At 32.2% G+C, this 19,331-nt stretch overlaps 1 protein-coding gene and 1 pseudogene across 1 annotated transcript; both read left to right on the forward strand.

Moving 5' to 3' along the window:
* Positions 1 to 477: 477 nt before the first annotated feature.
* Positions 478 to 3,065, forward strand: LOC134252946 (toll-like receptor 4). Its single transcript, XM_062735478.1, has one exon. It carries the CDS (start codon positions 480 to 482, stop codon positions 3,063 to 3,065), a length of 2,586 nt encoding a protein of 861 aa, XP_062591462.1. The 5' UTR covers positions 478 to 479.
* A 10,901-nt stretch (positions 3,066 to 13,966) lies between these two features.
* Positions 13,967 to 16,608, forward strand: LOC134252945 (toll-like receptor 4; annotated as a pseudogene).
* The last annotated feature ends 2,723 nt before the right edge of the window (positions 16,609 to 19,331 follow it).

A 19,331-nucleotide genomic window follows, 5' to 3' on the forward strand; every position in this document is an offset into this window, starting at 1 on the left:
AAAAGTAAAATAAAAAGGAACAGAGAGGAGAAAAGAACTTTTAATTTGTAGGATATATTTTACGGTCTTTAAGTCCCAGCCTTTGAGCTATCCGTTTGCTTTCCTGTAAATATATTTGTATGCTTGTTAGATAATTCCTCTTGCATTGCTTTTCCCTCTCCATTGAGTCAAATTATTTTTTATCTAATAAAGAATCTTTGATGGCGAAAAAGACATAAGCAACACAATAACAAATAATTGCTTCCATAGGGAAGTCGTAAATGTTTAATTCCGGTTGAGGATTTATAATAATTCCTTTTAAAGTCCCCTCATCCATTTAAGCAAAAGATGACAGAATAACAGCATCGTAAACGATCTGATGTTTCAAACTGGAATAAAATCGTATTGCTTTGGATGATAATAAGTGTTTTAAGATTGTTATTATTAATACTGTTTCCATGTAGCAGCCCACTTTTGTTTAGCAGCCCACTTTTTCCGGTATGATGGAAAGCATTGTTTACCTTTGTATTCTGTTAATGTACACAAACATTGATGCACATCGTGATCCGACTCAAAGGTGTACCTATATTAAGGAAAGAGATGGAGTAAAAGTAAATTGCTCCTCCCAAGAACACAAAGCCGTGCCAGATTATTTATGCAAAAATAACCAGACTTTGAAAACTGTTTCCAATAAAACAATAACTTTTACCCCGAAGCAAATTACAGAGCTGGACTTATCAAACAACAGCATCAAAAATTTTTCTCACAACCCATTCTATTGTCTCGTGAATTTGAAAGTCTTAAATCTCGAAAGAAATAAGGTGAAACTTTCAAATGAAATTTACTACAAAGGATTGTTTTCGCCTTTGGTATCCTTGCGCGATCTGAATATCAAACACAACTCAAAAGATGGAGTTATAAATGACACAGTTTTTGGAGAATTGATCGAATTAAAGGTGCTTCGCATGGACACGCCAAATGGAACCGTTTTTGGAGAACACTTTTCTCAGTTAAAGAAGCTGTATAATTTGGATCTTTCAGGAGTAAATGGATACTGTTATATTAGACGGATTGAAAACACAACTTTTCAATACTTTCCATATCTGAGAATTTTGGATCTCTCGGCATGTATGATTAAAAATATTGATGCTGGGGCTTTTGGTTTTCTTGAAAAATTATCAGAATTGTTTCTTTCGTACAACCTAGAATTAGGATTTGCAGCTTTACAAAACATAACATATAATCTACGATATACAAAGATAGAGAAACTACATTTGGAAAATATCAGGTGCTTTAGGGGACCTGACACAGAACTTTATGAGGGTCATCTAAAATACCTTTCAAATACAACTTTAAAAGAATTAAACCTAGCAGGCAATCGGCTGCAGTGGATTGGAAAAAACGTCTTACGTAATCTTCCCAAAACTCTCCAAACACTATCCCTGGCAAATAACAGACTATCCATTGGAGTGTATGCTTTTGATTATCGATTACTGAAAGAATTGAAAGAGATGAATGTAAGCAATCAGCTGAACCTACCAAATGTAACAGCTAAACTATTTCAGAAGTGTGATGAGAATCCCGACATACTTCCTTGCAACTGCACACCAGGCGCGCAAAATCTCCAAAAGCTCTCAAGCACTCTTCCTTATGAAATGGATGAGGGAGGGGATTCGTATTTGGAGTGCAAAGAAAGAAATATTAATTTTGGACCAGCAATAATTACTTTTTATCTACCGCCAAAGCTTCAGGTTTTGTATTGGTCGTCTAGTCGTTTGTTTGGAACTTTAGGTCAATTTGGAATTAATGCAACCCTTCTCAGAAAGATATTTATGCAAAACAACATTTTATACTCATGGATAGGTCCAATTCATGGATCGGATTCTATAGAAGAACTTGATCTCTCTCAGAATTTTTGCTACAATATTTCAGCAGAATTTTTGTCACATTTTTCAGGTTTGAAAGTATTAAAACTGAGAGAAAATAATATTGCAAAGAGTTTATCTTCAGATTCTCAAGGATTAATGTTCAGAAATCAGAAAAACCTTGAACTCCTAGACTTATCTTATAATGATATTGAATATCTACCGGGGAAAATATTTAAAAATGCAATAAATATTAAGCAATTATTGTTGCAAGGTAATAGACTATATAAGTGGGGAGTGAAAATAAATCATATGAGATATTTAATATTTTTAGATATCTCAGGTAATCGTTTAGAGACGTTTACTCCTGTTGACATAGAACACCTTAATCAGCATTTTCAATCCGAAAATCTAACTGTGGACTTAAGCAATAATCGCCTTTCTTGCACCTGCGAAAACATTATTTTTCTACATTGGATTGTAAGATTTTATTCTCATTTTCAAGACTTCAACGAATATTTTTGCTTGGATGAGTCTATCCATGTAGAAAATCTTCAGAAATCATTGTTTATCTTAAATAAAAAGTGTAAATCCTATCTGATTTGGTACGTAATCAGTTGTATTGGATGTACTTTAGTGGTCACCATTACCGCATGTTACTTGATTTACAAAAATCGCTGGAAAATACGTTACATACGATATGTGGCAGGAAAGAAAGTACGGGGGTATCATCGTCTTCAATCGAGTTCTAGCATTGGGGATTTCGAATATGACGCATACATATCATACTCCGCAAAAGATGTATCGTTCGTAAAAGAAGATATGATACCCAACCTTGAAGATAAGAGTAGTGGTCAAATAAAACTAGCAGTAATGCATAGAGATATGGAGCCAAGCGGAGATCATGCAAATAATATCATGGACTACATCAGTCGAAGTAAAAGAACCATTTGTGTAGTCAGTAGAAAATTTCTGGAATCGGACTGGCAGGATTACGAATTAAATATGGCCAGAATGGAAGGAGTTCAGACAAGAAAAGCATTGAACTTTGTTCACTTAATTCTTATGCCAGATGTATGCAAGTCAAAATATCCCCAGAAAGCCAGTGATTTTATAAAGAAAGGTTATTATCTGGAATATCCCGAGGAGGCTTTTGGACAACAAGTGTTCTGGGAAACTCTAAGACAGGAGATATTGAAAGAAATTGACGTTTCAAATTAACAATATTTTGTAAATCGCGTACAAAATTACGTGAACTTTTTTCGAAATATTTATACCATGGTATATGTCAACTTCTTCATAACTTCAAAGTTTCAACATTGTTTTTGCGGTTTATCTATGTCATGTTCAATTTCACAAATTAGTCCTCATCGGAATGATCAGGTAAATTAAAATGTTTGTATAAAAGCTGATGACCACCATGATTTATTGAAATCGATGACCTGATATTCTTTTGTTAAGCGATCCCTTGGTTTCACCAACATAAACAAGTCTACACAGATTACATTCTATTCCATAGACAACATTAGAAGATTTGCAGTTCAGATTTTCCCAAGTTTTGGTATAGAAGCTCTGTCAAGTAAGATTACTGGTGAAAGAAGTGTCAGTTATCAAAATGTCACAGGTTTTACAGTTTCGCACAGAACATTTTGAAACAGAAGACATGGAATCGGAAAAGGAATTATCCAATATATCTGTAATAGAAACCTTACATTCTTTCAATTTGGTGTATGATGTATTCGTTTTATACCAAAACTGGGAATCTGAAGACTGTACATATGACATATGTTTAATATCCCTGAGGATTATCCGAGGGGCACCAAATGAACTCCTTGAGTCTGTGACCCTTATAGATTCAAAGGAGTGACGCCTTTTTATACTGGGCGACGCGCCTGCCAGTATCATTTCGTTATTCTGTGTTCTCATAAATGAATAGGTACCGAACGACAAGTATCCTCGGGGACAAACTGTCCACCAGCAGAGATACATGTTCGGTGGTTAAAAGAAGGATATGGAGATAACGAACAGTGTTCAATCTCAAGGTCCATAAAACAATACAAAACAAGAGCAGAGCAAATACATACCCCTAAAACATTAGAGGTGGGATCAGGTGCCATGGAGGAGTGAGCATCCCCTGCCGACCGGTGTGCCGTGTGCTCCTTGTCATGATCAGGAAATAACGGAAAAGTATCCGTAATTCAGTGTATAAATAATGGACTAACAATTGGTATGAAAAATGTCAGTCAGCATTTGACTCTATGATAAATTGTATTTGCTGACAAGGTCATTGTATCGACCATAGAACTTACGAAATAATGACTTTAAACGAGACTGCTGATATTCTTGTTTCATCAACTTGCTTGTCAATAATTTACCTCGTTTTAGAAATTGTTCATACGTAGAGCATGCTCTTGCGTATCGAATCAACTGAGATATACTCCGTATGCAGGTGATGAAGGTATATTGCTGCATAAGTAAGGAAACTTGACGATAGAAAAGTTAAATTCATCACGTTTATAATATAGCTTGATTGTTAGATTACCATTAGTGTCTTTTTCAAGTAAAATATCCAAGTATGAAGCAGAAGTGTCGGACTTTGTGGTACCTTTTATCTCAAGCTCACCAGGATATATCGTATCAACGTAGGAATGGAAATTATCATTATTAATTGACAATACGTCGTCGATATATCTAAATGTTGAGTTGAAGGCCACAGCAAGTGTTTTCAACTATTCCTCATAATTGATTAAAGATTATGCTTTTGATATCGTAGACATCTGTATTTTAATTACTAGTAGAACGGAACTCAGAAAGTTATTAAATGAAAATATTAATGTAGTCTTCGAGGACCAAGTCTTCCAACAAACTGTTGGAATTCTGAGGGGGCACTAATTCTCCTAGCTAACTAAATAACCGAACTCTTTTAGTATTTCCATGACACAAAAAGTTCACATAAGAAGAAATAATCACTTGTCGTTGCTTTCAATACGACATTCAGATATAAAGTAGTCGTACACATGTAATGTATGAATTGACGATAGATTTTTCCGTTATTACCCGATCATTAAAAAGAGCACACTGCGGGTGTGACCGGTCAGTAGGGGTGCTCACTTCTTCATGGCAGCCGATCTCACCTCTGATGTTTTGGATATCCTGCTCAATCTTGTATTGTTTTATGGACTTTTGATCTCGAATACTGTTCATCATCCCCATAAGTTTCATACTATAACATCCTTTTAATATCAATTTCGGAGTAATATTGTTTAGAATCAGAATGATTTTTTACCAAATAATTTTGTACTTCTGTTCTGATTTAAGAAGCAGTTGTCTCTGGGATTTTTTAATTTCATTTTATTGTGAGGAATATTTGTAGAAAGCATTGAAAATTTTTAATTTTTAATGTGATGGACTTTAAAATAAAATTGCAAGTCGGTAATTTTATTTCTGCTGGTTTCAACTCTGATTTACACAGTTTCAGCCTATTTCAGCACATGCTTCAGCCTAAAAGCATCATTGGGTGAAGGAAAATTTAACTAATTAAAATGACGGGCCAATAGGTATCACAAGGGGAAATCTTGCCAAAAAAGCAAGACCAAAGTTACTCAGGTGAGCTTTGTGGCCCACGGGCCTCTTATTCATCGTGACTTGGGTAAATGTGAAATATGAAATTAAATTCATCTTCAATTTGAAATTGATTAGGTAGCATTTTTAATTCATCTAATTTTTTTTAAGAATTGAGTTCTTGTCTACCTTGTATTGGATATGCCACATCATTAGCAGTAGTTTTAAAAAATCTGGGATTATAAAATCAAAAGCAATTACTTCCTGAATATTTTATTCAACATTGCGCAAGATATCCTTGCCAAATAGAAGATATTTATTTGACATTAAAAATGTCCTTAAAAGTTTATGGAAGACTAAACAACACCAAAAGCGTATAAGCTATCACAGGTGCAACATGGAGGTTATTAAAGCAGGAAACAATTCAGTGCATCAAATTTAATTAAACTTCCTTCATTTCTTAAGAACATAATAAGAAAGATTTTACGGAGCAAAAGAAATATACGACTCGAGAAACAAAGAGATGCATATCTTCATGTATGACATCCAAATTTCAAAGTTTCTGCAAACAAAAAATTAATTCAATATTTGTGCCTGTTTTAGCATTCACCCTCATATGATGTCATAGGTTTTTCCTGTTTTTCAAATGAATTTCCATTTGTGCTTTTACATAAATATGTAGGGGGGGGGCTTAAAAGATGTTTTAAAAAATGTGAATAAGAAAAATATTTGTTTAATTTACTCTTATTTAGATTTGAAAAAATGTGCTCACGACATACAGAAACTCTTGTTTGTTTCTTTACTCGTACTCGTATACTCAAGCATACTCTTTATATATGTCTATAACAGTTTCTAATTTCTGTTTTAACATGTATTTCTGTACGCTCGAAAAACTATATGCTCCAAATATCATTTAAGCATTATTACTAAAAAGGAAATGATTTTTGTTTCATTCCTAGGGGGAATAAGATATATTCAATAAAGTTCGTCATATATTGAAAGTATATTTCGTCTATATATCTTTGTCTGAAAAGTTATTTTGTCAAAAAAAATAAGAGAAAGAAATAATAGAAAATTAGTTTTTTAAAAGGGAATGTTTTTCTGGTTCGTATTGTGTAATAAGATGCTTCAAAAGATTGCTTTCCTTTAATGAAAAAAATGCATAAAAGCCTACAAGCTTTTTAAATAAAAAACGTCAAATTAGAGTACTAGTTATAAAAAAGTTCTCATTTTGAGCATATAACAGACAAAAAATTCTTTCCAGAAGATGTTCTTATACATGTAGGTATGCTTTAAACATTGTGAAGTACTGAATGTTTTTAAAGATCTCCTTGCAAAAGAACTAGTGTGACAAGGAAACAGATAAAGCGTTTCCTGATATAAAGGTGATGATAATAATAAAAAAATCAAAATACACCTATGTTAAATATATAAAGAGATAAGACCCAGACTCCTGGAAATTTCACATATAGGGGTCAGGTATAAAAGAGGAGTAAGCATCCCTATTGGTTGTTCACAACCACCGTTAGCCCTTTGCATTGATAATGAAGACGGGACAATTTGTAGTCAAATTCAGAGTGAAATCAAAGGGCTTAGGCACAAGGATAGATCAATTGTGCTTACTAGGTCATTAAAGAGAGCATAGAATTGCCGAAATAGCATTTTTAAAGGAGATTGTTGAATCCTTGTAACATTGTTTTAACAGTGTTATTTTATCAGAATCAACTCCTTCGCGACTTTGAGCAAAGATACTAGCCACTGCGCCAAGCGACGTCGGAATCGAGAACCAATCTGCTTGTCTGAAATCGTCTGGACGCTACGATACACAGATGAAAGACAACAAATAATATGACGAGGATAAATCTTACAATAATCCATTAATTCAATTATTAAAATTTGTTTCGACTTTCTTCATTTATATGAATTATTAACTCAAGTAATTTTGTAAAGTAAAGTTGATTTTCTGTTTTATAAACTGATATGGATATTGCGCCCCGCAAAGGAACAAATTTTTTTCGGCATTTAGCATATTTGATGAATAGTTTGGTACATACTTTTATTCATGAAACATATGGAGATAACGAACAGTATTCAAGATCAAAAGTTCATAAAGCAAATTAGGAGCAGAGCAAATACGGACCTCCAAAACATCAGAGGTGGAATCAGGTGCTATGGAGGAGTGAGCATCCCCTGCCGACCGGTCACTACCGACTTGTGCTTCTTGTCATGATCGAAAAATAACGAGAAAACCCGTCGTCAATTATGTGTATAAATAATAGACTTACAATCAGTATGAAAAACGTTAGTCAGTATTTAACTCAATGATAAATTGTATTTGCTGACAAGGTCATTGTATTGACTATAAAACTAATAAAATGATGACTTTAAACTAGACTGCTGAAATTCTTGTTTCATCAACTTGTTTAATAGTAATTTGCGCCGTTTCAGGAATTGTTCATACATTGAGCATCCACATGCTCTTGCATATGGATGAAATGTAAGTTGACGATAGTAAAGTTAAAGTATCATAGAGCTTGATTGTTAGATTACCATCACCGTGTTCTTTCAAGAATAATATCCAAATATGAAAGAGGTGTGTCAGACTCTGTAGTATTTTTTATCTTAAACTCAGCAGGATATATTGTATCGACATAAGAATGGAAATTACCATTGTTAATTGACAATGCGTCGATATACCAGTATCTAAATGTCGAGTTGAAGGCCACAGCAAGTGTTTTTTTTTCTTTTAACGCATACAATTAAAGAAATAAAGAACAATGTTCAACCTCTTTGCCCTGTGAATATAATATAAAAGTTGAACATTTGAAGACTCGATCTTAACAATTATTTATGACAAAGTTTATTCATAATGATGTCATGAATTGTGTCAATTTCCTTACAACTTTAAAATTTCTTTGAAAATTTAAAAATAAATGTTAGCATTTTTGACTATTTTGTATAGCTCACAATCCCTGATCTAAAATATTTAAATATTTTTAATGAAAGATATTTTTCAGAAGATTGTATAGCTAATTCATAATATTTTTTTTTCGATATCAGTGTGGACTCATATTTTGATCTTTAATTGAAGATGCTAAATTCCACTCTTTTTTTCAAAATTTAAGAACGCTGCAACGCTGCAATGTCACAATGCCTATATTTTTTCCAAACTTTAACTTTCAGAGGAAACCGTTTTATTTGAAATGAAAGCACAAAGTATTTATATTGATGTTCAAAGTGGGACTTGTACTTGATCAGGTACTAGTAATTGCTATATGGACAGGGCATATCTATTGAACCTTTCTCAAATTTGACTAAAACAATAGACAGATATACAGTTTATATTGGAAAAATCACCAAGTAACAAAGTTTGTCCAGATAAAGAAAAATAAAACTGCGGTACGTATATTTCTAGTACAAGTGTATAGTTGAAGACTACGCTTCAGCATCATTTACTGTATACCGTATATAGAACAACCTGGTTAAGGACTCTTATCAGTATGGACAGGCGCTGAAGGTAGGTTTATCTCATGTGTCTTACTGTATCTGTGGGGAATAAGCTATATGGGTTTCAGATTTAATCTCTAAACATAAAATTTATTCAGTGAAGGAAATTAATTGTGAAATTTAAGGCTGTACTGGGAATTTAAATGTATTCTTCTTCATTTTGCTTGAATGAAATATATGAAGATAACGAACAGTATTCCAGATCAAAAGTCCATAAAGCAAATCAAATTAGGAGCAGAGCAAACACGGACCTCCAAAACATCAGATACCATATATCTTTTTGACTTCTAATGAAGTAAATTTAACGTATTAAATTCATTTGTATCTTTTTAGGGAAAAAAACAGAACGAAAATTTTAAAAAAAAAATCGAGATAAATTATTTACATATAATCAAATTTAATTAAATGTATTAGACATGATAGAAATTTGGACTGAGATTGTTTTGTTTGCTTGTTGTTTAACATCCCTCTAGAGAACTCTTCAATCATGTGGAGACGCCAAAAAAATCCCACAATTTCTCTATAAGCAGCATTCCAGTCAGAACGCTGAAATTTCCTTAGGTAATCGCAACGGACGTGCATAGAGAAGGATTTACTTATTATGATAATGTCCGAAAGACTTTTGACCTGACGTAATAAGCACTTTTAGGTGTCATCATAATGTGTAATAAGCACTTCCGTTGCGTTTACCTAGTAAGGAAATTTCAACGAACTGACTAGAATGCTGCTTATAGAGAAATTGTGGGATTCTTACGAGATGCAGAGTCAACCCGATAGCATGGACAAGACAGAAATATATGTACAGACAGTGTGAATCGATATTTTAGGTTGAAATAAAATAAAGAAATGCTTTTATACACAGAAAGACCAGTGGGGGTACAACATAAACAAACCGGAGTGGCATACCTTTCTCCCTTATAATGTATTGTGGAGTATTGTTTTGTGAAGCGATTATTTTGGGGTTTTGACGATTTTTTCCCATTGTAAAAAATTATAAATAAGTGTAATAAATATAATTTGTGAAAAGATGTCAAGAACGCCCCGGGGTTGAATATGGGGAGGGGGTCCTGGCCACATGAACCTGTGGTTGACTTGCAATGAAGTTAATACTTGGCATTTATTTTCACTTCTTCCTCATGTTTCATAAGATCTGTCACGTTCTTTTACATACTTTTGACTGTCATATTTTTAAAACAAAGTATACTTCTTTACATTGATTCAAGTCGTTGTTTTCAATTTTTTTGTAAATTTCAGATGCAGGTGAACTTTGAGTAAGCACCACAGAGAATTATTAAGACATCATACGTGTGTGGCGTAATGTACTTTGAACAATATTGACGTCTGAGCATTTCTTCATCTAATTTCTGGATAGAAAATGAAGAACTCATGGGTTTGCCTCTTTTCCATTGTGACATTAGCTTTAACTAAAGACAAAGAAATCTTTGCATTCAAACATTCGACTATGTTATCAAACATCTTTCCTGTCACAAAACCAACTGATAAAAAACAGGTAAATTAAAAACGTTAAAGGACGTTAACAATATTATATAACAGGATTAACTAATGATTTTTTTTCCGGCAAAATAAAGCCAAAACTCTACCTTCTTCATTATCATTGATAGAAATTACATTTCAAAAGAAAATTAAAAATTGTTTTTAAACTCTTTTTATAAAGACATGAGAGGGAGAGAGACTAATAAAAAAGTATTTTAAAATGAAAAAATAATTTGCAAATAAAAAACAGATTAAACTTATTAGAAGTTTTTAATATCTTATCTTAATCTAAAGACAGATCATACAAAAATCCTTTTCATCAAAAATAGTGAAATAACCTAAGAAACGTAAATAAATAAAATAAATAATTGTTACCGCAAAGATCATTTTTATTTCACAATTTGCATATTTATTCAGTGACAGTAAATTGCATTGATTAGTTAGAATGGTCGCATTTAATTAACAATTAGCAATCCAAGCATCCATATTTTAAAGCCATCTATCTGTAATTATGAAATATGATAAACAGTCGTTGTTGCATATCTAAAAGAAAAAGTCTATGTTTTAACAATTTTAAAATTACAAAGGTTGCAACTTACGTTTATAAGGTTAACTTTATTAATTAGCCTTCATAATTGCAATTGATAGCAGCTTTATTCTATATCCATTTTTTCTCAATTAGTAAGAATCAAATATATTGAAATCATACAGCTTGTTTAGTTTTTCCTGTTCGAAAACAAAGCATAGTAACCCTAACTGTATTAGCTATAGACAACTAGAAAGGATACTAATATACATTTTAATCTTTCTTATCTTATGATATCTTATCTTATAATATCTTTGAAGCAAATTTGATAACAATAAAGAATACAGGAAATGAAAACAGTCGAATGACCATTCGGTAACAGGTAATATTGAAAGCCAACATTGTATATATTATCAAAGAGGCTAACATAGAGCCTGGACGATGGTTTTTAGGGTAATATCGCTAGTTCTGACGTCATAATACATTGACTATCGAGAAAAAGTTTATGCTTTCATGAATATTTTTAAAAAAATATCTGGTTGCCCTTTCCGAACCGACTGACTATAATAGCACGAGTCAAAACTTCTTTCCCAAGATTCCAGAACAAATTCCTTTTTCTTCCTCTTATCCCGTAAACAAATACATGTATGTTGACATTTCCTGGAAAAAAAAAAGATTAACCAACCTACATGCCGACCAAATAATTTTACCTTTAGTCGGGAGAGGGCAAGCAAATATTTTTGTCATCATTTTGTACATGTAAGTTCTTTGGTCGATACAGTGATCTTGTCATAAAAAACAATTCATTTCCCCGATCATGACAAGGAGGACACTGCGGGTGTGACCGGTCGACAGGGGATGTTCACTCCTCCATGGCACCTGATCCCACCTTGGATGTTCTGGAGGTCCGTGTTTGCTCTGTTCCTATTCTCTATCTTGTTTATTGGACTTTTAAGCTTGAATACTGCTTGTCATCGCCATATTTTTCATCATAAAGATGACCTATCTAAAGCAATTCGGAAGTCTTTCTTTTATGAAACATATGGAGATAATGAACAGTATTATGTGATGCATCTCATTTTCTCTCGAGCCATAACTTATATATAAGAAACAATAGCAGGGATGTCAAAATTGTTTATAATTCATATCTGAATATTCGATATAAGTATTCGAATACAGTAAAATCACATATTTCCATTGGGGTCTAATTTCAGAAGTTTTAGGAAAAAATGTTGATTTGTGAGGTTTTGATTTCATTGTTGGTGAAGTATTGAGTGGTATTGCATATAAAACTTTACATTTCGGGGTGGTCATACATTTTGAGTCTCTCCATAGCTGAAAAACAACGAAAATAAGTGAAACAAGAGAACCGTCTACTCAACTGTCTGTACTAAGGACTGTGCTTAGCATAGCATACTCAAAATATATCTGGCTATTCAATGTTATTTTTGCGCGCATTTCAAAAGTATTCGTTAGTGCACCTCAAACATTGATACATGCAACATTTGAAAAATGTGAATGTTTACAATATGATCGAATTTGAATATAATTAGAAATGTTTTATGTTTAGTTGGCCCTTCTTGTCCAACGTTAGTAAAATATCCAAATATGAAAGAATTGTGGCAAACTCAGCGGTATATTCTATGTCCAGTTTGCTATGATATACCGTATGGACAAATACAGTCTGAGAAATTCCAGCACTATTAGCAGACGGCCAGGTAAGGAATTTCATCTTACAGAATTCTTTGATATTTATATTTAGAAAAAGATGATGAGTAGACATTCTATGTTTATTTTTGATTCCGGTAGTAATAAAAAGGAAATTAAAATGTACATATACAAAATAAAGCAACAATTTTCTACGCATTTCTCTTGGACATCTGCCAGAATAATAATAGAAATAGTTTCAAAGTAAACTCCTTAATTTGAAAAACACATGGTTTACCTGTATCTTAGTATATCTTGTGATTTCTCTCGTAATTAATTGTTGATAATTCCTTTTTTGTCTGCCTATATCTTTTAGTATGAATTATTTACACCTTCTCTTAAGTAAACAAAATTTATAATTTTTCTGTCCAAAAAACGACGATTCACGACGGTTTTGTAACATTTTGCCATTAGTGAGTTTCCTCTTTTTCTGCTTAGTCATCGACATTTAATTCTACAGATAATTCTCCAAGTAATTGTAATCATAAGTAGTCCTATCCTGTTTCTTGCTACAAGTACAATGTTTGTGAATAAAGAGATAATCTTCAGAGAGTGTGAAGTGCCATTTCAGTGGAAAGTGATTCAACGAAAATATTTTGCATCAGTAAACCCTGACTGTTCTTACTCGGTTTTCACTTGCAAAATTAAGTCTGAACTATTTTCTTAAACAAGTCTTCCATTAAAAAAAATTAATAATCGTAGGGAAAAATGCATATTAATAAGGTCTACCCATTCATTACATAAAGAATAGCTATTTTAGTTCTAGTAAACACTGAATAACGTATTACTGTGAAATCACAAATTTTCGTGGGGATTTAATTTTCGTTGTTCTCGAGGTATGACTAGACTCACGAATTCATGTTTACCACTAAATGTAAAATATTACATGCATAAGTACTCATTAATTCTTGATCCACGAAATCAAAACCCCACAAACCAAAAGATTTTCATCAAATCACGAAAATTTGATCCCACGAAAATATGTGATTTTACAGTATTGACATGACTGAAAGAGAAACAATTACAGCAAACATTTTTTTTTTATCTCTAATATATGAGTAATATGTAATTGTCCTCAGCGTTTTTTCTACGAATCACATTTTAATTTTACACATATCTCAATCAAATATAAATCCTTTGTGATAAAATTATGAAAATGAAATCCAATTAAAACTTTCACAAATTGAAGTGTTCGTACTACTTGTACAACATTACATAATTTAAGCTTCCTTGTTGATTTTTTTTTCCTCCATATAAACATCTTTTACGCTTAAGTTACAGAATTATAGTAATATATCACTTAGTATATACTCTTAAAACACAGAGAAGATACGGCGTTTTCTTACTATGAATAACAGAGTACAAAATCTTATATGGTTTTCCGTGACTATATCAATAGCCGTTTTGCAAATGGTTGTAGGGAAGACTATTTCTTGTCGGTTTAGTAGTATTGAGTGTGATTGTTTTTCGTACGAGAATGGAATTCGTGTGGATTGCTCTCAACGGAATCTTACTGCAATACCAGTTATGAATGACAGCATCACTTGGTTAGACCTCAGTAAAAACAAGATCAGGACTATCGAGTCAAAGAGTTTAAAACTTCCAGAAAAGATGATATCTCTCGACCTATCTGATAATAACTTAACGACTGTTGATGGAAATCCGTTCGAACATTTAGCAAGACTTCGGTTTCTGAACCTAGAGGGAAATCGGTTAAAATATTCAAATTTCGAGAACCTTTTTAAAGGACTGTCGGCGTTACAAGTACTGAACATAAAAGGAAACAGTGGCAATCAATATAACATGGCCTTTCCAGGAGATGGTTTTGCAAATTTATCCTGTCTTTCAATAATAAAAATGAATGGGATAGCAAGTACAAAATTTGGAAACAGTTTCTTGCGTTTAAGGAATTTTAAAGTTTTAGATATGTCGGGGAATGTAGGAAATTGTAATCTCGATTCTATTGATTTGCAAATGTTTAAAAATGTTCCATTCCTTGAGGTTTTGGATATATCCTACTGCAATGTAAAGGATATTGATAAGGGAGCATTCAGCAACATGCCAAAATTACAACATCTTAATATTTCGTACAATCGCCAGTTAGGATTTGCGTCCCTGCCTAATGTAACATATAATTTGAGCAAAACTATGATAAAATCTCTAAACATTAATGGAATTAATTGTGGAGCTGGAGTTGGAACAGAAATAAAATGTCATCATCTTCTTTCTCTCAAAAACACTAACCTTACCGAATTAAATGTTGCCAGTAACCGATTGGAAAATTTTGCTCGTGGAGTTTTACGAAATCTTCCAAAAACCTTAGGGATATTATCGGTGGCCGAAAACAAATTGACAACAGGTCAATATTATCTAGAATTTAGCACGCTTGAGAATTTGCGAGTATATAATGTGAGCTTTCAGAAGTATCCACCAAGGGCGTCCTTTGATGGTATTGGAAATGATTGTAAAGAAAAGACTGAGTTGTGTAATGATGTTGTTTCCAGTTGCCAAGAAGTAACAAATCACCAAACTCCTAAAGACATCTACACTAGTACGAACGTGACTGTTATATTTCCAAAAAATCTGGAAGAAATATACGCATACTCTAGTAGACTTTATTGGCAGATTAATAAAAAGTTTATCTCTGCACCGAGTCTTCGCATTATAAATTTACGGAATAATTTCGTGTACTATTTGGAAGGTCCTCTTTATTTTCAACATACGAATACCGAAATAACATTGGACATTTCCAACAATTTTATCTCCCACTTTTCCCCATACATACTTAATGATGGAGGACAAGTCCTGAATTTAAATGTATCTCACAATGACATTGGCAAAGATCTGGAGAAAGATGTATTGGGTGAAACGTTCAAGTCTTTTTTATCCCTTGAGAACTTAGACATTTCGTTCTGTAGAATTTCCAAACTTCCAAACTTACTGCTGAAAAATTCTTCGAGGTTGAAATATTTAAATATTAGTGACAACCAGATATCAAGATGGAATTTAAAAATTGATCATATGACAAATTTATTATTGATGGACCTATCAGATAATCGGATAAGATCTTTTGATGAAAAAACCCGCGAACATTTGGAGAATGCCTTTCAAAGATCTAAGTTAATCGTAGATCTTTCCGGTAATCTATTAGGATGTTCCTGTGATAATGAAAAATTTCTTAATTGGTTAAGGATCAATAGAGCTAATTTTGTATATATTCAGCAATATCAGTGCTCGCCAGAAAAACTGAAATTTTCATTTGAAAATCTGGATCGGTCCATTTCTATTTTAGAGAAGAACTGTAGATCATTTTTGACTTGGTATATAGCAGGCTCTGTTTCACTTGCTGTATGTATAAGCTTGTTAACAGGAGTTTTGTTGGTTAGGAACAGGTGGAAGATTCGTTATATTATTTACAAAACTAAATTAAAATTCCGAGTTGGGAACAAACATAATGTTTATAATTCTACAGATTTAAACTATGAATATGATGTCTTTCTGTCTTATGCTGGTATAGAGAGAACATTTGTACGGAGAGATGTCATACCCTGGCTTGAAACCAACGCTGGATTACGACTTCTTGTAAGAGACAGGGATTATCTCCCAGGCTTGTCCAAAGTGGATTCTATTATGACTGGAATTCATGAAAGTAAAAAGGTTCTTTGTATTGTTTCCAAAAGATATTTAAAATCAAAATGGCGTGACTATGAGCTCAACATGGCTAAAGTGGAGGAAATCAAGGATCGTGGAAACACAGAATATTTGTTATTTTGATCTTGCTACCGGAAGTATACAACAGTGGATATCCCAATAAAGTTAGGAGCCTTGTGAAGAAAGACTGTTTTATTGAATATCCCGAAGAATCCTGTGCTTTTGATGACTTTTGGGAGAAACTGATCAAAATGTTAAGGAATGATTAATTAAAAGATTCCCAATGGAATATATTATTTCAAAACACATTTTATTGCCATCACAACAAAAGATCCCAATGGCAATTTTTGTAGAACAGAGTGATAACGTCATAACATAATTTACGTTTTTACACGTCCAGCTTTTATATTGGTTCTTTTATTTCATTTATTTATACTTAATTCTGACTTTTCAAGTTGACTCTTCTAGTCCACTGTTAATTTAAATGTAGACCTATTTAGAATTTGAGACCCCGTTTCATTGCTACATCTAGCTATTTCGCTATATATACGTCTCTAATTGATTTATTTCCTACACGTAATGTTAATCGAAGCATAGACATTTTAGTGTTTTTTCAAAATATCGAATACGGATGAATAAATGTAATTTTGATATACTAATACGAGACAACGTGAAAGTTAGGTGTAAGACACGAGGATTTTATCAAAATCTTGGAAAGGAAATCGTTTTTCTGTATGAGATCCGCTCCAGCATTCTCAACATTTACATCAATCACGTAAACATTGAAACATCGGTGCATCTTACATAATGTTTTGTACCGAAATGCTTTAATGCTAAAAAATGAATCCTAAAACATCTCTTCCAATAGAGAAGAAAAATAATTCTTAAAAGTTTCTCAAATCTGGCAAAATAATGAACAAATGACAGAGGCGAAATTATTTTCAGAACTATAAATAAAATGATGCTCATAGATTAAATGAAATAAGATAAAAAAAAAAATGTTTAACCTAGCTTATTTTTGTTGTTGTTCCTTCCTCGTTAATATTTCAGTGTTAACAAGCAAAAAATTATGAACTAAAATTGTTCTAAATTAATTTTCACAGCAACAGAATATCGTATAACAAAAAGTTATCTCTATTGTTTTAGGTATATCTATTTATTTTCAGGAACCTTTAAAAAAGTTCAAAAGTTTTAATTTCATCTACAGATTTACGTGGACCACTTCCATGTAAGTCAAAACATGTTATCCGAGTCATGTATAGTACCTGCATTACGGTGTTGAGAAAAGAATGTATATATAAGGTGTTTATGGGTTGTATTTACCTTGTTCAATTTATTTATTTCTAAGTAGCATTAGATTTAAATTATTGCCTTTGTTTACAATAACAATTATGAATTATTAATGTTTTCTAAAACCTAAAAACTCACTTAGACACACACACACACACACACATTTTCAGAAGAATACTTGAATATTTAATGCCCTTCATTTATGTACATTAAATATTTACAGACGATGAATAAATGAAAACAAAAAAAAAAAGTCAAGGGCCCCACAGAACAATTCAATAACATGATTATCACATACAAAAAACAAATCTGTCCTAGGGCCAGTACACACAGTAAGTCTGGGATCTGGATTAAAGTATTTATTAAATGATGATACTTAGGCAGCATAGTAATATTCTGTAGCACTGTAACAAGAATGGTGAATCAACCAACTATCAATGAAAATAGATAAGTTCACAGGCTGTTACTCTGAAAGCAGTTTTCACTGGTGTTCTGAGATAATTCATTGACTCTTTTTGTTTTAGTTCTCTAAGTACCATGATATCATAATTTATACAAATATTTTGCAGTTGTCTGAGTCGTGTAGAAAAGAGAAAGGAGTTTTTGACATACATTGTGTATGACAATGCTTGAATATGTAATATACACTTTAATATGACACTCTTATATATTATACAGAATCATATCATGAGGAAAATAATAATTAAAAACATTTTTTTTAAAAAAAAAAAAAAAAAAAAAAAAAAATGTTATTAGTCAGCTGTAAAGTGTATTACATAAGATTTTTGTAAAATAAAACGAGTTTTATACTTACCTGTCTTAATACATGTCTTATCGTGTGTACTGGCGAAGAGTAACCCCTTCAACAATACAAAAACAAAATAAAAACAACGTTACCCATTACAGGTTATCTTCACAGGACATGAAAGCTGAGAGCATGAGAAAAGGTCTTCATTTATTGATAAATTGTTTTTCACTGAGGGGAAAGTTTGAGAAAGAGAAAAGAAATGCATTGCATGTTAGAAATTCATTATGATAGCATTCATTATTTCTACTGGAAAATGTGCAAGGATGATATGGGATATGTATATATTATGTTATGAAATAAATAGATATATGAATCCTAGGAACTAGTGTTTCACACGTTAGCCTATAAAAATGTCATCTCGCTTAACATTTTGTTTTTTTATGTGTATGCATGTTTCTCACATGGATGAGGATCAAGATTCATCACATTATTAAACCATGCTGGTTTTCAAAAATATATATGTTTTTGTTTCTTTTGAAAACAAAAAAAACCCATGTCATTGTTGTTGTACCATGTGTTGGATTTGGATGCAAATATAATAAAGTGAAGAAAAATCAAAAAGAAAAACAGGCAACTGTGAATTAATATAATTTTTATATTGTTAAAAGGGTTAAATGTTAAAGGTACTTGGACACAGATTTGAAGGTAATTTTTTCATCTATAATATTACGACTTATATATTTTAATAGCATTTCACACAAAAATTAATTAAAAATCTTATTTCATTTATAAGTTATTAAAATTTTTATTTTTTTTTTATGTGTCCTTGCACTTTCACAAATTTTAACTTTATTCTTAATCCTTAGGAAAAATGACAATTTCTTGTGTATTAATGAAAAATATTAATACTATAATCCAGAAAATTAAGAGTAGACATGTTCGAAAGCAAAACAAACACACAATGTATTGTCAGTCCGTGCAGTTGTTGAGCAGACTTTGGCAA

Source organism: Saccostrea cucullata, unplaced genomic scaffold (assembly GCF_032062105.1).
Source record: "Saccostrea cucullata isolate Sc308-1 unplaced genomic scaffold, CSIRO_AGI_Scuc_v1 ctg6818, whole genome shotgun sequence".
NCBI classification, from domain to species: Eukaryota; Metazoa; Mollusca; class Bivalvia; order Ostreida; family Ostreidae; genus Saccostrea; species Saccostrea cuccullata.